The sequence below is a fragment of the Coenobita brevimanus genome, chromosome 34 (genome assembly GCF_032717465.1).
Source record: "Coenobita brevimanus isolate Jiangsu-jjx chromosome 34, ASM3271746v2, whole genome shotgun sequence".
In the NCBI taxonomy this organism is placed as follows: domain Eukaryota; kingdom Metazoa; phylum Arthropoda; class Malacostraca; order Decapoda; family Coenobitidae; genus Coenobita; species Coenobita brevimanus.
In genome coordinates, this window is record NC_136987.1 from 5116746 (window position 1) to 5139143 (window position 22398).

Sequence of the window (22398 nt, forward strand, 5' to 3'; positions counted from 1 at the left end):
GGCAACATTGGCTACAGCGCCCTGCATCCTCCACACTTCCCGCCTACCTACCATCGTGATTGCATGCTCATTGCCATGGCTGTGCATGTGCTCGCTTTTGTGGTGGACCGTGAATAAACTGCAATACCTTGCCACTAGACCACATGGGAATTTACAGTCTTGTGCAGTGTTAAGAAATTAGAATTCAGAGTGCAAGGGATTACTGTAAGTGCAGAGTGCAACACTGGCATGTTGCAATCGGCGTGGCGCAAGTAAGAACAGAATGTGCAGTGTTAAACAATTATAATTCACAGTGCAAAGGAATAAGTGCTGCACAACAATGGATTACTGTACGTGCTTCAAGTGCACCTTCACCACTGTCACAGTCACAGAGAAGGTAGGTTAATCTTCACAACAGTCACGGATGTGTCATGAGTACCCTGTACACTGTTAGATATTTTCCATACTCACATCTAATTTCTCATTCTCTAGTTCCTTTTCATTTATTTTATGGTTTCTGTCCCTTATTTGTGTGAACTGGGTGTTAAATAGGTGCTGTACATGTCTGGTGGGGAGTTATTTAAGTGGCTTTCAAAGTTGGGTTGGGTTGGGTTCTATATGTACCAGTCCAGGGGCATTTTTCACAAGTCCCGGACAAAAGCAAGTCCCAGACATGCCTTTGGCTCTATTACGTCGGATCATGGAGGGATTACTATATATCCAGTATAGTTTACAACTCTACATTATGCAGTATTACTGGAAATCAAGCTCATCTAATTATTATACAACCAGGAGCATTGGGCTGAATTACCTTTATAATTAGTACTGTAAATTTATATTTTTTATGTTGCTTAATTTCAAAGCTACATCTAATGCATTCTAATTGGTGTACTGTATCTAATTCCTACTTTTCATTTCCAAATGGGAAAGTTAAATTTGTACTTGGGTAACTAATAAATATTATCAAAAGGGAAATAAACTTTAAAAATTAATTTCATCCATACATATTCAAGAATACATGCAGATTTATTCATACATATTCAAGAATACATGCAGATCTATTCATACAGGTATCTGAATATACTGTATACAGCACTTTGCTGGTAAGCTTATTCACATTCACTGATTGAAGCAGTGGCTGAGTGGGCTAGAGCACTCTGACCAAAGGGTTGGAGGTTCAAGTCCACCTAAGGGTCATTGGTAGACATCAGGAAGGGCATTCGGTCATAAAGTGCTACACAATCCAAAACCTAAGTCCTCTACCCAGGGACAACGTCTTAGCCCTTATCGAAAAAAGGGGACATTACTTAAAAATATATATATATATATATATATATATATATATATATATATATATATATCAATAAAAGTACTGTATATGCAGTACCGCATTTCTGCCTAATATGATCTTATATTTGTCCCTGACCTTACCAATACGCAACAAGTTATTAACATTAATAATATCAATGTACAATATGCCTGCCAAAATTACATACTAAACTGTACAGTGCTTAAGATGACAACCTGAGGATTTAAGAAGTACAGTGGAATGTCAACTTAACACGAATCGATTTTAAATTATCGATTTAAAACAACACAAACAAATACATATATACCTGTCTCCCATTAAATCGACATTCTACTGTACAGTAAATACTGTGATGGTAAGCACAGCCACTGATGTTAATTCTCTCTCTCCAATTTAATCCCTAATGTAGAAAACCAGTTCTGACACTTTACTTGAGCTGATCCATTCTTGACCGAAGCCTTAAGGAGACTGGCTGCTGGGTCATTATGGGTCACAGTGAAGGCAGAGGAGGAGGCAGAGGTGCTGGAGGTTTTGCCTAACATTTTAACCTCATCACTTATCTCCAACTCAGGGGCACTTACTTCAAGACTGTGTCTAGAAATAGATAAACAGATATAAGGTTGTCAGTTCCAACTTAACCCCTTCATTCTGATAATATATTTTATTATATTCTTGCTACTTCTAGATGATGATAAGCAGTTTAGGAGAAATTTTCAAACTAGAGTGGATAGAAGCTTCATTTATCCCCTGATTACCTGAGACCTCTGATAAGATTACTAAAACCATCTGGAGACAACAATAATAAACCAAAGGCCACCATACTGAAGCAGTTACAGTCTAAGATGTGTGCAAGCAAAATGTTACTTTAATCCCTTCAACAACATTATGTGTTTTATTGATTTATTCCTATTACCTCCAGACAATCTGGTTCAGCTTCAAGGGGGGATCTTGTAGTGAAGGGGTTAAAGAAGGTCTTTCCCAATCCAAAAAAAAGCCTCTGAAGACAGCATGAATAAACTAAAATAATACCTTAATATACTGGCTAGGTTTCACTTAAACTGTCATTCCCATGCACTGTAGTTAAAGTTAGGCCTCACTTAATGGTTAGCATGTGTGTAGGCAAACTGCAAAAGTAAATAAAACATCCATCCACCCATCATCCAATCCTATGCTGCCCCATGAGAAGCGCATGAGCCTGGGGCTAGGCAAATTGGTCCTGACATTTAAGATGAGAGTGAGCAGCTTTACTCATCTCTGAGTGGCATTACGTGAGCAATGAACCCCAACCATCCCTTGGATATAAACCTGCACCAGCTCAATCCAACTGGAGTGCCGTAATTAATCACTAAATCACCAGGCACCATAATTTGGTTATATGGTTACCACCCAGCATAGAAAATGGTTTCCTGGTGTACAGGAAACCATTTGGTTTGTCACTCGGTGTAGAGTCACCCATTGGCAGAAGGAAGAGGAAAGAATGTTGGAAAGAAAGACAGAAGAGGGAGTGTAAAGTCACCCATAGGTAGAAGGAAAAGGAAAGAATGAAGGAAAGAAAGACAGAAGAGGAAGGAAGGAAGAGAAGAAAGGCAGACACCCAAAGCAGCACTACATCGAATGAAACAACTTTAGGTAAAAAATTATTCTGGTTCATAACCTAGAGGTTAAAAACACAAAAGCACTCATTCCTGACTTCAACATTACTATATAACAAAGCAATTCTATGTTTTTAAAATCACTGCACCCCTTACAGGATTATGGTGTCTGGCAATATAGACAGAAAAATCAGCTTATTCATCAACAACTTAACACTGAAACACCATTAACCCCCTTAATCCAATGGCAAAGTTTTCATTATCATCAGGCAACTATCTGATGACTTCATTCAACTGAAGGGATATTTCTTGTTGTGAAGGGATGTATGATGACTATACAACTTCCTCACTTCAAAAGGTCCCCCCATGAAGAACAGTCATCCACTTTTAGGAAAAATTAAATACACAGGTAAACAATGTCCCTGGACCAAGAGGTTAAGCAGCCACAAAGAAGAATTAACTGTATTATCACATTAAACTCATCTTAAATGTCATGACCAACTTGCCTAGCTCCGGGCTCCTAAGCTCCTCATGGGGCAAGACAGGATTGGATGATGGATGGAAAAAGACTGATAGCACTTTCCTGCAGGCTGTGGCAGTGGAAGATATTACATGATACACAGGATGATTCACTACTCTGAGGCCCAGGAATTACGTCAATATATTTGTTATCCTCACCCTGCCCTTGGGTGGGAAAGGAGGTCTGGATGATGATGATGATGATGATGATGATGATGATGATGATAATACTTGTTATTAATACAGTAAATGGATTTACCATTCAATGAAATTCCATACTTACAAACTTCAGAATATGGCAATCATTTACTGCATTTGAGAAACTCCTCAACATTTAAGCTTAAAAGAGACACATCTAAAATGAATACTTCCTCTTACCAGAGGAGTGTTACGTGAACATCAGTTGGTCAACTGCATTATTCCAGTGATCATACCATACTCAGTAACTGACTGCATTTTTAAAATCTGTTTTAACTTTTTTCCCTGGATGTGGGAACATCTTATGTGAATAGGATTTCAAAACAAGCCTGGCAGCACTGAGCATCTTGAAGAAAACACTATGAGAGAGAATGCAGACATTCCAATGGAGAAATTGCCCCAAGAGTTGCTATTTTGGAACACAGGATTAATTATGTTTAAACACTGAATGAGATCAGTTTCAAAGCATGGTGTAAATGTGAATAAACTGTAATGATATGAAGAAAATAAGTGCCAAATTTCATTAATATGATTCATTAATTACAGAAATACTTAAATAATTCTGGGGTCTCAGAGTGGTGTATCAACCAATATTTCTAACTGACAGTGTTAAGAGGGTATGAAAAGGAAGAATACTCTGGCATTCATGGAGGAATGCGAAATATGGAAGACAGCACACAATGCTGGCAGGGGATTGTAACCAAATATTCTTAAGCTGAATGAGGCCAACTGCCTAGCCCCGGGCTCCTACACTCCTCATGGGGCAATGTAGGATTGGATGATGGATGGATGGATGAATGAAAGAGGCTCAGAATGCTTCTTTATCATAAACTGCTTCTCTTCATTATACAGCATCAGGCTGGACAGTGATGGACAAGCACTATGCCTGAAGCAGAAGCAATGTAAAAAGGTAGTCCTTGTTATACGTCAGGTATGTGCCCAAAAATATCACAACGTTCTCCATACACATGGCATTTTAACCCGTCACGTCCCGAGCTATTTCGCACCTCTGACACCTCCCAATCCCGAGGTATTTTCAATTTTTTTTTTTGGCTAAAACCTCCACTTTTGGTGAGAAACATCGAAAATTCATATAGAAATCGCTCACCTGAGGTTTAAAATACTCGATCCAGGTACCAGTACCTCCTTACCTGACTGGGTTTTCTAACAGGCTGGCACCAAAGAAAATGAGTTCTATTGGAGGGTAACTATTTCACACTATTCATAAACGGTATTTATTTATTTACTTGGTTTGAATTTATATGTAGTACGAGAGTATACTGGTTTTCAAACAGTAATATAGGCATTATAAGCACTGTTTCACTCACTAACTCATCACCATACCTGACCTTCTTTTGCCACATTACCTGATCATTATTTCTGACTGTTTCTTCCTCTAATGCTATGTACACTTTGTCCTCCACACTGTCATCAATTGGGGAATCACTCTGGCCCTGAATGTCTTTACTGGCCAGGTCACTGGTAACAGGTGAATTGCCGAGACAATGGCGTGAGGGGGGGAGGGGGGAGGTTATGCGGTGTAAGGCATTGTCCCTGCTTAGCATCTTGAAGAGGAATAGAGGAAGGTGTCCCGTGTATATGTACGAAAAATCACGTGAGAAAATTGAAAATTGTACAAATTGGGGACCTTGCAATTGCACGACGTACCAGTACGTCGCCGGGACTGGCAAATGCAAAATGTTGCAACGTACCCATACGTCGACGGGACGGGGCGGGTTAAACTGAGTGAACTGCCAAATCAGTTTCACAAGTAGCAACAGAGTTTCAATAAGCAATTTTTGTGTATTTCATCAGGATCATAGAAGCAAAAGAGAATGTTGCAGAAGGTGATTTAATATGAAGACTTACTGTAGTAGGTGAACTTTTGCTTGTGACAGTACTTCTTTAATGCCCTAACCTACCTGGGACTGTCAAGGATGGAGAGAGCCAGGTGGCCTTCTTTTAGGTGAAGTGTAGAGTGTCCTGTAACATCAGTCACCTGGGCTTCAATCCTGCCACATCCCACAAAACCAGATAGTTGACCATGGAAACCAGCTGAGGAAAATATTAACATTAATGTCCATATCCCTAAGATGTAATTTTTATTTCAAGTTGGCTCCTACCACAAGATATTATTCAGCTTAGAATACAACCCTGATAATGAAGGAGTTAATAAAGGTCATTTCTAATCCATCCAGTTCAGAATGTCTCTCTAAAACGACATCAAAATGGCTAGAGATGGCAAGAAAGAAATGAAAAAGATGGCACCAAGAACCTTTACACTTGGGCACAATTACTCAAGCTCTCATTGGCATGATGCTACGGAGATTATGTCAGAAAATAAGGTAATCACAGATGCTTTTTAACTATGATAACTGTAAACAGCTAACAATCTCTTGGAAAAATGCAGTGAAGTATAACCTGCAGAATCAAATGTCAATAACTCCTCAATCCAGGTGATGTATTTTAAAAATATATTTAACCTCGTTACCACCACATGATCCATGCTGGTAATGAAGGTATTCTGACAGTGAAGGGATAAATGAAGGCTATACTGTATCTAACCCTGCCAATCTGAAATCACAGCAGGTACATGCTTCAGTACATAATCTCAAGTAATCCTGTCTCTGCCAATGGTGAACCTAGAAACTTTATTTACGCTAACGACAGATGATTTTCTTCAGTCAAAGAATCACAGCAGTCAAAGAGTTAACTACAAATATCTGGCAATGAAAAGGAGCCTACAAGTGATGGTGCTGTGACCCTGGGTGAGGCAGCATTGGCATCCACCCTGGAGCCAAACTTCCTCAGATTTTCCTGCACTTTGCTATGAGAAGGACCCTGATCCGGCCCTGATGAACTCCTGTCTACCACAAGGAGGTGCCAGTTCCAGGCACAGTGAACATACAGTACTGTGCTGCACATGTAGGATGGCCCAACAGAAGTAGATGCTTATCTGTGGCTGGTAGGTTTGCTTGGCCAGACAGACAGATTAAACAATAAAAACAAAAGCTAACAATATCACTATGAATGTTATTTCACAAGTATCTATGCATGACACATCTTTCAGTAACACCAAACAACAAGCTGACTCACTGACAATAATGTTGCCATTCCGAACCATCAAATCTGTGCATCCATGTAGGTTGCTTATCTTGACATCCCCATGCTGTGCTGAGATCTGACCTTGGTTCATGTAGGAGCTCTCTATTGCAATGGTGAGGTCCTCTGCTTCTATATCCATCACTAAACCTTGTAGCCGTTTTGCCTTAAAGTTCTGCATTTGCAAGAGAAAAGCACATACAGTACTGGTATTTCTTTAAAAAATGAACAACATCCTCATAAGCTGATAATAAGAGCACATGTCAATACAGTCCTTGTTATAAGTCACAGATGCATTCTGAAATGGACCTATCACAAATTTGTCATACAATATAAATGATCTGTAAACTGGAGGAATTTAGTATATCAAGTTAACAGATTGCAATGGGCCATTACAATGCAATTTCCTGTAACACTAAACAGACTTACTGGCAAAACAATGTCATAAAAATACACTTACATGGACTTACTATATTTTACCGTTACTGCTTTCAATGGCCAACAGCCTCCTTGTAAATGGATACAAACCAGTAAATACAGCATAAAATTTTATACAAAGACCTAAAGAACATTACTATTTTGACTTTAAAGTCAATCTATCTATCTATTGCCAGACGCCTCAATCCCGTTTGGGGTGGCCACAAACAAATCACCTCCAAGTTGCCCTGTCCCCCGCCATTTCACTGCCCTGCTCCCAACTCACACCCCCCTCTCTCATATACCTGTACCTCTCCACCCCATCCCTCCATCTCATCCTCCGCCTCCCCCTCCCTCTTCCCCCCTCCACCTCACTCACATACACTCTCTTCGTCAGTCTTTCACCCTCCATCCTCTCCACATGGCCAAACCACCTCAGTGTGTTCCTCATAACGCTTCCTATCACATCCACATCCACACCACAATGCTCCTTTACATCCTCATTCATCAGCCTGTCTCTCCATGTGACTCCACAGGCTCCTCTTAAATAACTCATTTCCACTGCTCTCACTCTTGACTTGTGTCCTTCCAACGACGTCCAAGCTTCACTTCCGTACGTTAGAGTTGGTATCACAATACTGTCATGTAGTAACTTTTTCACTTCCATGCTCACTTCCCTGTTTCTTATCACTGCTTTCAAAGAACCAGCAACCTTTCTTCCCTGCTGTACCCTTTCAAGCACTTCACCCTCCAAACCTCCATTCTCACTCATCACACTACCCAAGTACTTAAACGTACACACATTTTCCAATTCCTCACCATCCAACCTCGCTGTACATTCACTGACTTCACCTCTTTCAACGACCATCACTTTACTCTTCCCTACATTCACCTTTAGATTCCGTTTCTTACACACTCTCCCAAACTCACCCACCAAGCCTTGCAGCTCCCCTTTGTCTTCACTCAACAACACAGTATCATCTGCAAACAACAGTACAGGGAGTTTCCAAACACTATCCTCTCTCACCAGGGCCACTCCAACATCCACTACCCTACCTTGTACCTCTTTTATTACCCCATCCATGTACAGATTGAACAACCATGGAGACATGACATATCCCTGTTTCAACCCAACTTTCAAAGAGAAAAATTCACTTAGTTCACCATCCACACGCACTGCAGCCTTCACACCATCGTACATACTCTTCACAGCATTCAACAACTTCCCATCTACTCCATATATTCTTAACACTTTCCACAATCCTTGTCTATCCACCCTGTCATATGCTTTCTCCAAATCCATGAAAGCCGCATACAACTTCTTTCCCTTCTCTAGAAACTTTTCCACTAAAGATCTAAGAATGAATATCTGATCTACACAACCTCTTCCCTTCCTAAAGCCTCCCTGTTCTTCTCCAACTAATTTCTCTGTTCTTTCTCTAACTCTGTCAATAAGTATCCTACCATACACTTTTCCTATTATACTAAGAAAACAAATGCCCCTATGATATATACTGTATATATATATATATATATATATATATATATATATATATATCTATTGCCAGACGCCTCAATCCTGTTTGGGGTGGCCACAAACAAATCGCCTCCAAGTCGCCCTGTCCCCCGCCATCTCACTGCCCTGCTCCCAACTCACACCCCAATCTCTCATATACCTCTTCACCTCATCCCTCCATCTCATCCTCAGCCTCCCCCTCCCTCTTCCCCCCTCCACCTCACTCACATACACTCTCTTTGTCAGTCTTTCACCCTCCCACATGGCCAAACCACCTCAGTGTGTTCCTCATAACACTTCCTATCACATCCACATCCACACCACAACGCTCCTTTACATCCTCATTCGTCACCCTGTCTCTCCATGTGACTCCACAGGCTCCTCTTAAATAACTCATTTCCACTGCTCTCACTCTTGACTTGTGTCCTTCCAACAACGTCCAAGCTTCACTTCCGTACGTTAGAGTTGGTAACTCAATACTGTCATGTAGTAACTTTTTCACTTCCATGCTCACTTCCCTGTTTCTTATCACTGCTTTCAAAGAACCAGCAACCTTTCTTCCCTGCAATACCCTTTCAAGCACTTCACCCTCCAAACCTGCATCCTTACTCATCACACTACCTAAGTACTTAAACGTACTCACATTTTCCAATTCCTCACCATCCAACCTCGCTGTACATTCACTGACTTCACCTCTCTCAAAGACCATCACTTTACTCTTCCCTACATTCACCTTTAGATTCTGTTTCTTACACACTCTCCCATACTCATCCACCAAGCCTTGCAGCTCCCCTTCGTCTTCACTCAACAACACAGTATCATCTGCAAACAACAGTACAGGGAGTTTCCAAACACTATCATCTCTCACCAGGGCCACTCCAACATCCACTACCCTACCTTGTACCTCTTTTATTACCCCATCCATGTACAGATTGAACAACCATGGAGACATGACACATCCCTGCTTCAACCCAACTTTCAAAGAGAAAAATTCACTTAGTTCACCATCCACACGCACTGCAGCCTTCGCACCATCGTACATACTCTTCACAGCATTCAACAACTTTATGTGTGTATATATATATATATTTATATATACATATATATATATATATACACATAGAGTAAATCCTTGTTCTGTATGTTCTGCCAAAACTGCGCGACATGCAAAACGTCAAATTGTGAAGTTAAGAACCAATGGGAAAAATAGAGGAGCGTTACAGTGGGATATGTACCTAGGCCATTATAAAGTACAATAACACCAAACAGGCCCTACCCAAAATTTAATGGAGAGTGTTTATTAGTGCTAAAACAGGAAAACACAATAAACGTGTACCTGAAAAGACATTAAAGCTGTTATAATGAGCTGCAACACCAAAAATCCTTAACAGAAATAAAGTGAAGACTGGCTTGAGTGACAGGTGAAGGTGTGTTGAGGGTAGATGGGCCAGTTACTACTGTAGGTGACATGGGCCTCTCTGGGGAAGCCCCATCACCTATGCCGAAGCTCCTCGAGGTTGAACTCAGGCTCCAGCACCTCCACTTCCTCTCTGTCCACTTCTCCTCCTTCATTCACCCCTGCTGGCACATCCAAGTACTGCACAATAGCAGCCACATTCTGTCTCTCATGAAAATATCATGTGATCCAGGCTTGTCTCTGCTCCTTTATGCTTCTGTTGTAGACAGCCATCACTTGAGACTTCAGATCGCTCAAGGTCGATAGGATGTTGGTAGCCTCAGGCATAGTCCTGGTGTATGCATCAAAGATGGTTGCCATGTTGGTTATGGTGGACAGGGTGATTGCAAGATGGCCGTCAACAAGTGAGCATCGGTATGCGTCGTCAGCTGCCAGCTGGGAGCATCAAATTGTGGGGAAATTCATGAACTGTGAGACAACTCGGAAACTTTTTTCTTGTGCGAAAAACAAGGCATCGAAGTAAAATGCATCTAAACACGAGGACTTACTATATATGTATAGTAATCCCTCTAATATCCGAATGCCAAATATCTGAACATCCCCACTAACCGGACATAATCATCCCGGGATCCAATATTCCCAAAATGGTCCGAAAACCGCAAAAAAAAAAAAAAAAAAATTCCCGCCCGTAATTTGAACTTGGCACGTGCGGCACAGGACAGCTTTGTTGTGGCGCGTCATTCCTCCGACATCCGATAGCGCCGCTGCATCCTCCCCACTTTCCGCCTGTCTCTCACCGCGAGTGCACGCTCGTCGTCATGGCTGCCCACGTGCTCGCTTTTCTGGTGGTTCCTTACCTGCTGCAGGCACTCCTGCTGCTCTCGGGCCTCTTATTAGTGTGTGTGATTATGGCCCCGCCGCCTGAGAAGAGGAAAAGAGTGGTGTTGACTCTGGAGAAGAAACGGGAGATATTGGAGAAAGTAGACGCGGGGTGGTCTTCTTCCTGCATCCTCCGCGAGTTCAACCTGGCCCGATCTACTTTGTTCGATATCAAGAGATCCCGATACAAACTCATGCAGTACACGGCTGACTTCTCGTCAAGAAGCAAACACAACGTGGAGAGGAAGGTGATGTTTACTCCCAAGTTTGCTGAAATCGACCGCTCCATGTTGATTTGGTATCGACGGCAACGTGCTGCTGGTGTCATGGTACATGGTACGGAGCTGAAGGCTGCTGCTGAGAAGTTCGCCAGGCTTCACGACGCCCTAGACTTCAAGACATCCGAGGGTTGGCTCTTCGCGTTCAAGTTACGGCATGGCCTTACCAACCGTAAGGCTCATGGCAAAGCTTTGGACGCTAACGAGGATGGAGTTGACGAGTTTCGGCACAAGGTGAAGGGCTTGATCGACAGGGAGGGCCTCACTCTCGGTCAAGTCTACAATGCTGACGAAACTGGTTTATTCTATTGCTCTTTGCCATCGAACACTCTAGCCGAGGAGACGGAGAAGCGTGTACCTGGCTGCAAGCTCTCCAAGCAACGGATATCTGCTTTGTGTTGTGCCAATGCTAACGGCATGCACCAGCTTAAGCCTGTTATTGTTGGCCGTGCAAAGCAGCCCCAGTGTCTTCGTGGGGTGATGGATGTCCTTCCTGTCGTCTGGTACCATTCTTTGAAGGCATGGTTTACAGCCCAGATCTTCAAAGACTGGTTCCACCGCCACTTCGTCAAGGATGTCATCAATTACCAGACGAAGACACTGGGAATCCCGCGCGACCAGGTAAAGGCCCTCCTTCTCGACAATGGACCTGCCCTACCGTGCGACAAGGACTTGGTGGCTGAGAATGGCCGGATTAGGTGCATGTTTCTGCCACCTAATACGACTGCTCTCATCCAACCAATGGACCAAGGAATGATCGTGGCAACAAAGCGCCTATACCGACGAAAGTTCCTGGACGAGGTGATGGTTGTTCTCGAGGACGAGCGCAGGGAGGGACAGGACACGCGAGGCCAACGGACTTTGGAAAACCTTCGCCGCTACAACATCAAGTCTGCAATCTACAACTGGGCCAGTGCATGGAAGGAAATCCCTGTCAAGACTCTAGAAAATGGTTGGTCTTGTCTGCTTCTCGGAACAGAAGTGGAGTTCAATTTTCTAGGGTTTGACATGGATGACTTCCATGCACGGCTACGTACGCATGGCGACAATGTTGATGTGGACGATGTGCGTGAGTGGTTAGATGACAACGAGGGCAATCCTGGGTATCAGACATTGTCTGATATCAAGATCGAGTCTTCAGTTGCAGGTGTCAGTACCCAGCTTGAAGATTCCGACGAGGACAGCAACGATGATGCGGACTCCTCTCAGCATGACACTACTCCAGCCATCCCCAAGCTGAGGGCACTCCGGGAACACCTAGACTTCGTTCCCGACTACCTGGAACACCCGGACTGCGACAGGGAGATGGGACCCTTGAGACTTGTGGAGGAAGCGCGTGCTTTCAGGCAGCACATCATCAATCGTCAGAATCGTCGGTCCTTGCGTCAATCAACCATTGACAGTTTTTTCAGGCCCATGACCCCCGCTGTGCCCAGCCCTGGCTCCACTCCGTTGCCTCCCCAAGACAGGCCCTCATGCTCCGAGCCACAGCCCAGCACATCAGCCACGGTGGAGTCACCGCTCGACGTGAGTTTGCGTCTATCTTCAGAGTCGTCTGCAGTGGGTACGCCATCACCACGACCCAGCGACGCACCCCTAGGTCACCTGCCAGTGATACTCTTGGACTCTAACAGTGATTAAACAGCAAGAACTTCTCCATTATACCACACGGGAATTTACAGTGTTGTGCAGTGAAAAAAACAGTGTGTTGTGTTAGGATTTACAGTTGTGAGTGAAAAGACAAATTTGGAACAAAATTTAACGTACATAGACTTGTTTGTTTTTGCTTTAGAAAATGGTTAGAAGAGTGGGAAAAGTTAAAGTGCAGAGTGCAACACTTAGTAAGTTACAATGGAGCATAAGTTAGACAAGAGTGCGCACTGTGAAGAGAACGGACTTCTGAGTGCGATTGACTAAGTTCAGTGCAAGACTTCATGAAGAGTGTACTGGAAGTGCTTCAGGAAATCCTTCTTACTGTCAGAGTCGGGGAGGAGGCGGTTATTCATCGAGATGGCCATGGACTTGCTGAAAGTAGGCAGAATGTTTCATACTGTACTTTTTTTCCATACTATCCTTACCTCAAACACCTCACTTCACTCTTTAATGTCCTTTATTGGTGTGAATAGGGTGTTAGGAGCTATGCATGTGCAGTAGGAAGGTGTTTTTCTGAGTTAGGCTAGGTTTGGGTCCATAAGTACCAGTCCAGGAGCCAGTAACCAGAATGTTTAATATTGTATGAACCTACCTCTAAACCCTCATTTTATGGTTCTTTTGCATTTATTTCAGTCATTTATGTGCCTTATTGGTGTGATTTGGGTCTTAAATAGGTGCTATGCATGTCCAGAGGGAGTTGTATAGGTGTTTCTCTGAGTTAGGGTCAATAAGTACAAGTCCAGAAGCTGGGGCCCAATATCCGGACAGGACCACTATCCGGACCTGCCTATGGCCCTATTACGTCGGATATTGGAGGGATTACTGTATATATATATATACAGTCAATCCTCGGAAATCGTGTGTTCATAAATCACGGATAAGTGGCTGTCAGACTGCCGGCACCCTTAAATCACTGTTAAGTCACGAAAATCGCGGACCTAGGCACCCAAGTGGGCCTTTTCTGAGGAGAATCGTAAACCGCGGCATTCAAATTGAAAATCGCGACCCAACAACCAATCACCACGCATCCCTGGTGGCAAGTGTGCATACTAATGCCGCAATGTTGTTGTTGTTGTTCTTGTCCCGCCAGTCCGCACACTACAGACCGTCGCAGTGGAGTACGAGAGTTACCTACCTTTTTTGTGCAACTTCCCTCCGCCTCCTACCTGCCATGGCCCCTCCCGACCCCCCAATGAAGTGCTCTAAGCAGTATGGCATCAAGAAGCTGCCACGGTTGTCGTACAGTCAATGTTTGGAGCTCATTTGTCGTGTTGAGAGGGGAGAGAGGTTTTCAAAGCTAGGGAAAGAGTTTGGGAAGAACAAGTGCTGAAGGGTTCTAAGTTCTTCCCAACACCACCCCACTCCATTCACTTAAGCAATTTCATCATAGGATTAAGGTGAGATCCCTTAATACATGCACTGAATATTCCTAAATTTGTATGATTGTGTTTGATGGTGCCTAGATAGGTGTAGGTAGGGTGCTGTGGGGGCGAGTTGGCCAAAGTCCAGACCCAAATTAATTTTTCACATAAGAGTTATTATTCATAAATCACAAAATTCATAAATCACGGACGTGGTCCAGACCCAAACTGCCGCGATTTACGAGGATTGAGGGTATATATATATATATATATATATATATATATATATATATGAGGCGTCTAAAACCAAAGCGGCATCGGCGCCAAAATGTACTTTTGAGTTATGACGCTTTAAAGTTGTGTTTATGGCAACGTCATAACCAGAAGGCAATAAACGAACCTTTTATACATCAAAATGATCATCAGCGCCTATGCTCTACATGTAAAGCCAAAAAAACAAAACAATAATAACTGTAACCACAAAATAGGCAGTAAACCTAACCCCCAATTTATAAGTGGGCATAATAACATATTGTAGGGATTTAAAAACATAGCAGAAAAAACATCAACAAATGTATTAATGTACAAAACTTTATTAACTGAAGATTCCAGTTCACTTGATATTAATAAACGAATAATTATTACTGTAATTTCACGTTTTTGACAACTAAAACCGAAATCAATGCAGTTATTATTTTTCCTCTACCATAACAGATTGAAATAATAACACTAAAAAAAAAAAAAAGTAGTGTAGTGCTTAGGTAAACTGAGAAGGGGTAGTGGGGGGGTTAAATGGTGGGGTCGTCATCTAGGAGATCGATATCCAACTCTGCCTCCTCGGTGCCACGTCCCCTCCCGCTGTCTCCCCTCACCACTCTCTTTTCCTCTTCCCTTCTACCTTTTTCCACTTCTCCACACACTTCTGACACTTACGAGAGGTTATAGGCACCACCTCCTCACTGTAGCTATGTGATGAACTCATCTTGTCACCCCCCCCTTCAACCCCAATAACAACAGCTCATCTTGTCACAAATAATCCACGATGAATGGGGTAAAAATCCAATACGTAATAATTATACACCTCAGTGAACACGGGAGGGAAGCCTCACTGGCACACCGGGCGGGCCACACGCTTGCTGATTGGCTGCTCTGGGGGAGTGGCAGAGAGTGAGAATGCTGATTGGTTTGGGCTGTGTGGCTTAGATGCCTGCCTGCTCTGATTTGTTCGCCCGGCAGCATGGACAAACCCACGTGACTCTGAGCCCCTCTACCACTGTCCAGAAGGCCGAATCTTGTATGGCAACCAGTGCTGTCACTGAGAAGAGGGTTAAGCCTGTTGTCTCCCCTACCTAACTCAAAAGCAGTATATTGGTGGGGATGCCCCTTTGGCGCTAGATGTCTCATATATATATATATATATATATGTGTGTGTGTGTGTGTGTATAATATATATATACATATATGTAAATATATCTTTAAGGTAAAGCTCTACTGTGCTAATACCATAAATCAACTTACTGTTTTTTTGGCATTTATGAAGATATTCCCCTGCAAAGATCCCTCTGAAGTGATGTGTCCTTCATCAGTATTGATGTGGATGTTATGGCTCTTCAGGCCTCTTGTCTTTATCTCACCCATCTCAGTGCTCAGCTTCACTTCATCTGCCTCCATCCCTGAGATTTCCATATTTGCCTTTTCCAGCAGATGCACATCCAGGTCTAGTTGTAAAAGGTTTAATAAGCATTACAAACAAAAGCTAAATCCAGGTTTAGTTTTAAAGGGTTTAATACGCATTACAAACAAAAGCTAAATTCTCACTTTACCCATGAGTAAAGAGTAGTGAAAAACCATGTCTTACTTTCACAGTCAGGAAGTGTTCAAATGGAAAAAAAAAACCTAAATATGAAAATTTTGCTTACTGAGAAGGTAACAACTTAAACCCACCTTGGACCCTATTCAAACTGTTATATTCTCAATTAAACACAGATTTCATATGTGGGTAAAATTCTTCCATTATAACAAAGTATTTATATTATACTATACTTTACTGTTGAATAATTAACTATGGCAGAATAAAAGTTTGACATCGAATATACTCTGTACATACAAATCTTTGATACAGCAGAGCTGATGAAAAGACAGAAGCTTATTATGGTCTCCAAACTTAATTCTGATGGATACTGGCTATGCAGAATCCAAAATTACTAAAAGTTAAATACTGATATATGAACTACCTGGTTGCAACATGGGAACCGATTATTTCATTCCAGTTATTCTTCAAATACTGCAGCAGAAAGGCTCAAACAAAAACTAGCTAAAAACAATGACCAAGAGTTGGCAAGATGAAACTGGCACCCTGAGCTGGGCAAAAAGGAGAGGACTGTGCTTATATATCAGTGGAGTCTCCGCAAGATTAGCACATCAAGAAGACCAAAAAGGTGTAGCGTGGTCCTCAAATAATGAGATCAGCGCCTCAACTTGGGCAGACTGAGGGCCAAGCTTGTATGACAGTAGAATATCTATTAAATCAGCACATCACGAGTGCACAAACCAATCACAGAACACTGAGGAAAATGACAACCTTTAGCAATGATATACAGCAGATCCTCAATCCAATGCGCCTTGATAAACCTGATATCTCATTTAATGAATACTATGAAGACCACTGGACTTCCACTGGCTATAAAGAACAAAGTCTGTCAAATGGGGTGCAATGAGTCTAAATATATATGTTTCCTACTTTTACTCCAACCTGGCCTGAAATCGTCCACTCCCCATTATGACTGCCGAGATGTAGTAACAGACTACAGTGATCCCTTGGTTATCACACATTTGGTTATAGCAGTTTCTGTTATCACTGCTACATGAAAATCTGCACTCCTGCCATTATCATACATTTTTGGGCTAAAAAACTTTGTTATCATGCACTTGAGCTGGCTTCTGTCAACACAAATGGTGCAAAATCTATGGATTCTGATAGCTCTGAGGGATTCAAAGATAAGGCCCTAGCAAGGAGTTAATCCCAGGTGGTGGAGACCTCTAACTCTACACCCCCAGCCTCAGAACTCCTTCCCACAAACCCATCTCAGGTGTCTATATGGTACTGTATGTGTTTCTTCCTTACTGTGCCCTTTTCATAATTTTCTATTAACCTAACCAAGACTATATATGATCCTGATACTTACCACAATAATATGTATGAATTTAGTGCGTCCAAACTGTTGTACATGGGAAAATCTGGGTTTACATGTCGAGCATCAGGTACTAGTTACGATAAATCCCATAGGCTCTCTGATTTAATTATTGCACAATTTCGTAATCACACACAAGGCACTGTGCCAATTATGTGCAATAACCATGGGATCACTGTACTGTACTAGTCATGAAAACAGCTATGACAAGGATGTGAAATACGCTGCAAAAAGGCAAAACTATGGACCTGGTTAATGAAAATCGGGTATAGTTTTCATTCAAGCACTAGAACATACTACTGTACTTATTTATTTTCAAACATGTGCTTGAAACCCCAACGAAGGGGGTATCATCAGATATAACAGATTATCTGCTTTATTGGATCAGGCTTCCTCCTAATTAGTCTGTTATTGCGAGGGTCTACCGTACAGTAAGAGATACATCATAATAGTAAATGAGTTATGATAGCAACCCGTTACAGTTGGCAAGTAAATTGTTGTTGCTAACTCCAGTCTGTCTTGCTAGGTAGACCCACTGATTACAGACAAGCAACTGCTTCTGTGGGGGTGTCCTATAGGTACAGCACAGCACATACACTGAGCAGTGAGCCAACACCCCCTTGAGACAGACAGCACCTCACCAGGGTCAGAGCAAGGTCCATCCCACAGTGAGGTGCAAGGAAATATGAGGAGCTTTGGCTTCTGGGTGGATGTTGCAGCTGCTCCACCCAGGGCACACAGTGCCTGCATGTGTAGGTTCCCCATCGATGCTGGACCTCTGAAAGCCAAGTGGAGAGAAAAAATATGTACATACTTACCATACTTTATTGGAATCATCACCTCACAGTACATTTCTGGTGTCTTAGGAGAGGCAGTGATGGAAAGGATGTCATGCTGTTCTCCTGTAAGCTCAATGTTAATGCCTTCATAAGCAGCTGATGGCTGTCCATATACATTGATAAATGCTCGATCAGCATCAGGGAACTCCTGAAATACAAGTGTTAAATAGTTTTAGTTTGAAAACTAAAACAGCTGTATTAACAACACTGTTACGAACAACTCATACATATACAATCTTAGGACCAATTAGCATGTTACAGTACTGTACTGTGAAATTTATTAATGTATGACATTAACATTAGGAGTCATTTGCCTGAAACATCCTTTAATCAACTTGATACATTAAATCTATCTATCTATCTACCTATCTATCTGTCTACTGCCATATGCCTTAATCCCCACATTGCTCTGCTCTCTGACATTTGGCTGCCCTGCCTCCAACTCACACCTCATTCCCTCATATAATTCTCTCCACTTCATCCTTCCATCACACCCTTGATCTCTCCATCTCATTTACACTCTTCTAGTCAGTATCTCATTTTCCATCCTCTCCACATGAACAAACCATCTAAAAGTATTTCTCTACATTTTCAATCATATCCACATCAACACCAATATCCTAATTTGTTCCTAAAAACTTTTCCTATATCTGGCTGACTACAACAAAGCATCTTTTTTAGGCTACCTCTACCCAGCAAAAACCTAAACTGTATGTCATCAAGTATCACTCCCTCTTTATTCACGCTCTCCCAGACCCTTTCAGCAACTTTCAATACTTTGTCTATCAGCTTCAGACTCTTATAACAGCCATGATCAGGTGCATCTTCCCTCGCTTTATAAACACTCACAATCACACTCTTTAGCCTGTCAAACAGCAAAGTTATGCTATTAAGTCACTTACCATCTCTGCACTCACATTAAAGCATTGCAACACTTTTGCACCTACTCCAAAGCCACCAGCCATCTTTCCACTTCATCTATATTCTTATTACTGTTACACTCACTCAAAGGGGGTGTCCCTGAATTGATCCTGTTGGATCTAGGCTTTCTTGCCCAATTAAATTCCACATTTAGCAGAAAGATGTCATGTTCCTTCCAAGTGTTCTTGATTTCTGCATTTCCAACATCCATATTACCTATCTATCTATCTATTTATCTATAGCCAGATGCCTCAATTCCATATGGGCTGGCCACAATCAAACTGCCTCCATATCACCCTGTCCCTTGCCATCGTGCTACCCTTCCCCCAGCTCACACACCTCTCTCTCTCATACCTCTCCACTCCATCCCTTCATCTCATCCTTGGTCTCCCTCTCCCTCTCCCCAACTCCATCTCATCCTTGGCCTCCCCCTCCCTCTCCCCCCCTCCATCTCATCCTTGGTCTCCCCTTCCCCTTCCCCCCCTCCAATCCACTCCATCCCTTCATCTCATCCTAAGTTTCTCCCTTCCACCTCACCCACATACACTCTCCTCATTACTTTCTCACTCTCCATCCTCTCCGCATGTCCAAACCATCTCAATGTGACCTAACACCTTCTGTCACATCCACATCCACACTACAACACTCCTTCACTTCCTCATTTGTCAGTCTGCCTCTCCATGTAACTCCACATGCTCCTTTCAAATAAGTCATTTCCACTGCTTTCACTCTTTCTCTTGTGTCCTTCCAACAAGGTCCAAGCTTTGCTTCCATACATTAGAGTTCGTATCATAATACTATCATGCAGTGAATTTTTTTCTTCCAAGCTCACTTCCCTATTCCTTATCACTTTATCCTCTAAACTTCCATCCTTACTTGTCACACTACCCAAGTACTTAAATGCACTCACATTTTCCATTTCCTCACCATCCAACCTCACTGTGCATTCAGTGACTTCACTTCTCTCAAATTAATTATTTTAGTCTATTCACCAACTACATCACTGTTACTGCCTAACATCTGCCTAGCTATCTTGAACATATTTTTACTAACCAGACTATTCATATTATTCATGAGATTGTCTTAAGTCACCTTTCTGGGTCTACATACTTTCCTTCTGACTGCATTTACCAGCCACGTATAACGTGTAACTTACTTTTGCCACCCTCGTTTATTCTAAGCCTTGGAACAATTTTCATTTTTTCTTTTGGTGCTATCCTATCATCCCACCATTACAACACACTGTGCCAAGGTGGTTGCTTTATCCAACCACAAATTCTCTTCACTTTTTTGAAGGCCATGTTATAATGCATCCCACTGCTCCCTAATGCCACCAGTACTGTTATACAGTCTTTTCCAATTTGCACCTCTAACCAAGAAATGCATCCTCAACATTCTGATTCCTCAGGTTTCATATGCTTCTTCATGGAAAATAGCTCTATGTTTTTTCTTTCCAGGTTCACCACAGAATCATATACTGTATACAGCCATCCTATGCTGTGGTGCACACCCTTCCTCATCAATCATTTTCAAGTCTTCAGCATGCTTCCAATCAGGTTTCCTACCCAGGAAATTATCACTTTGACTTCTAGCACAACCTGTCCTTTCTTACATAACTGGTCAACATACTCTCTTCATAAATAATACTCTGCAAAAAAATTACACTTAGCACATCACCCAATTCCCTTGGAAAAGGGATCTTCTAACAAGTTTGGAGATAAATAAAACATTGATCAATATACCGGTACAGTAAAAGTCCTGTAATCTGAATTGCAAGGGACCGAGGGTCTTTCAGACTATTGGATTTTTTTAGCTACTGGGAGGGACCTCTGAAATCATTAGAAATATGTATATGATTATTATATAAACACTTAAAATGACATGGGTTATTGTTTTACTCACCAGAAATGCATAGAAGTGTAGATGAATAGTTGCAGCCAGGTACACCCAAGTCCAAGGGCAAGTCCAAGCCAGATAAATCCTTAGATAAAGCCCAGAAAAATTGGAGAAATCCCAGAAAATTTTGAAAAAAGCCCAGAAAATTTTGAAAAATTTCGCCTCGACGAATTCGGAGTATTGGGATATTTGGATTATTGGTGGCTGGATTAGAGGACTTTTACTGTAAAATGTATTACACAAAATGGGAGCACTTATATATATATCTACTGATGAATGAATGAATCAAGTAATTATACCAGCCAGCCATACACAGGCAGAAATAGCTTTTACACATTACAGTACAATACATATGCTTAAAGTACACTTAGTCATACTAGTACAACATACCTGTGGGTTTGCAGGCTTAACAACAAAATTTATGGTTCCATTGGCACGAAATACACCAAATCCTGGATTCACATTTAAAGCTTTACTATAAAGTTTAATATAATTTTCTACTGCATGGGTAAAAGTACGCTTCTGATTCAGATATAAGCTTGGCCAAAACTGTCCTTGGTATCCACTTCCTTTTCCATACTGCGATATATATTTTGGGTTATTCACAATAAAACGGAAGTTTCTTACAGCACTCAGCAGTTTTGAACTGGAGAAATTCATTACTTTGGACCTGAGTCAACTGTCCCCAGGAAATATTACAACCTGTATTGTTCTGCTTCAAGGCTGCAACCTGAAGAAGAAAAAAAAGAATACCATTAGAGGTCTTAGGTATAAACTCCACCATCATACATCAATAATCAGAGCCTGACAGCTAATTAACCCATAAACCGTGACATGCCTCATAGAAAATGTGTCTCTGACTGCACTGTACCTTAAGAGAGACCAATAAAACTGATTTTTCTGTGTGTGTGTGTGTGTGTGTGTGTGTGTGTGTGTGTGTATATACAGTATGTCATCTACCTACGATGTTTATATTTGACCAGGACTCCCTCAGAATAAACGACAAAATTTTAAGGAATTGCCTATAGGACTAGAGGTCAAACTATAGTATCGGTCCCACAGAAAACTCGAACTTATTCTACCTATCAGCCTATGCACCTCATTTTGCTGTACTCACCAGGATGTGTCATTGCTCTCGGAAATGAACGGTTTACGAGATTACTGATTTTTTCCCTCAGTACAGAAAGAGCCCAAACCGTGCCGTCGTGCAGCCATGTTTACCAAACAGTAGCAGCAGCAGTCCATCTTACATTGTTGTTAGTTTTTTATATACATTTAAAACCGTCATATATGCATTTTATGATGTTTTACACCGACTTGACAACGTTGGA

At 41.9% G+C, this 22398-nt stretch overlaps 1 protein-coding gene across 1 annotated transcript; it reads right to left on the minus strand.

Annotated features, from left to right (window-relative positions):
• Positions 1-1629: 1629 nt before the first annotated feature.
• LOC145396058 (protein FAM185A) lies at positions 1630-21767 on the minus strand. The gene is made up of 6 exons (XM_080269522.1): positions 21458-21767; positions 18230-18398; positions 15739-15938; positions 6694-6874; positions 5520-5652; positions 1630-1882 (listed from the first exon to the last, which is right to left on the minus strand). Exons 1-6 carry the CDS (start codon positions 21725-21727, stop codon positions 1663-1665), a joined length of 1173 nt encoding a protein of 390 aa, XP_080125648.1. The 5' UTR covers positions 21728-21767; the 3' UTR covers positions 1630-1662.
• Positions 21768-22398: the final 631 nt, after the last annotated feature.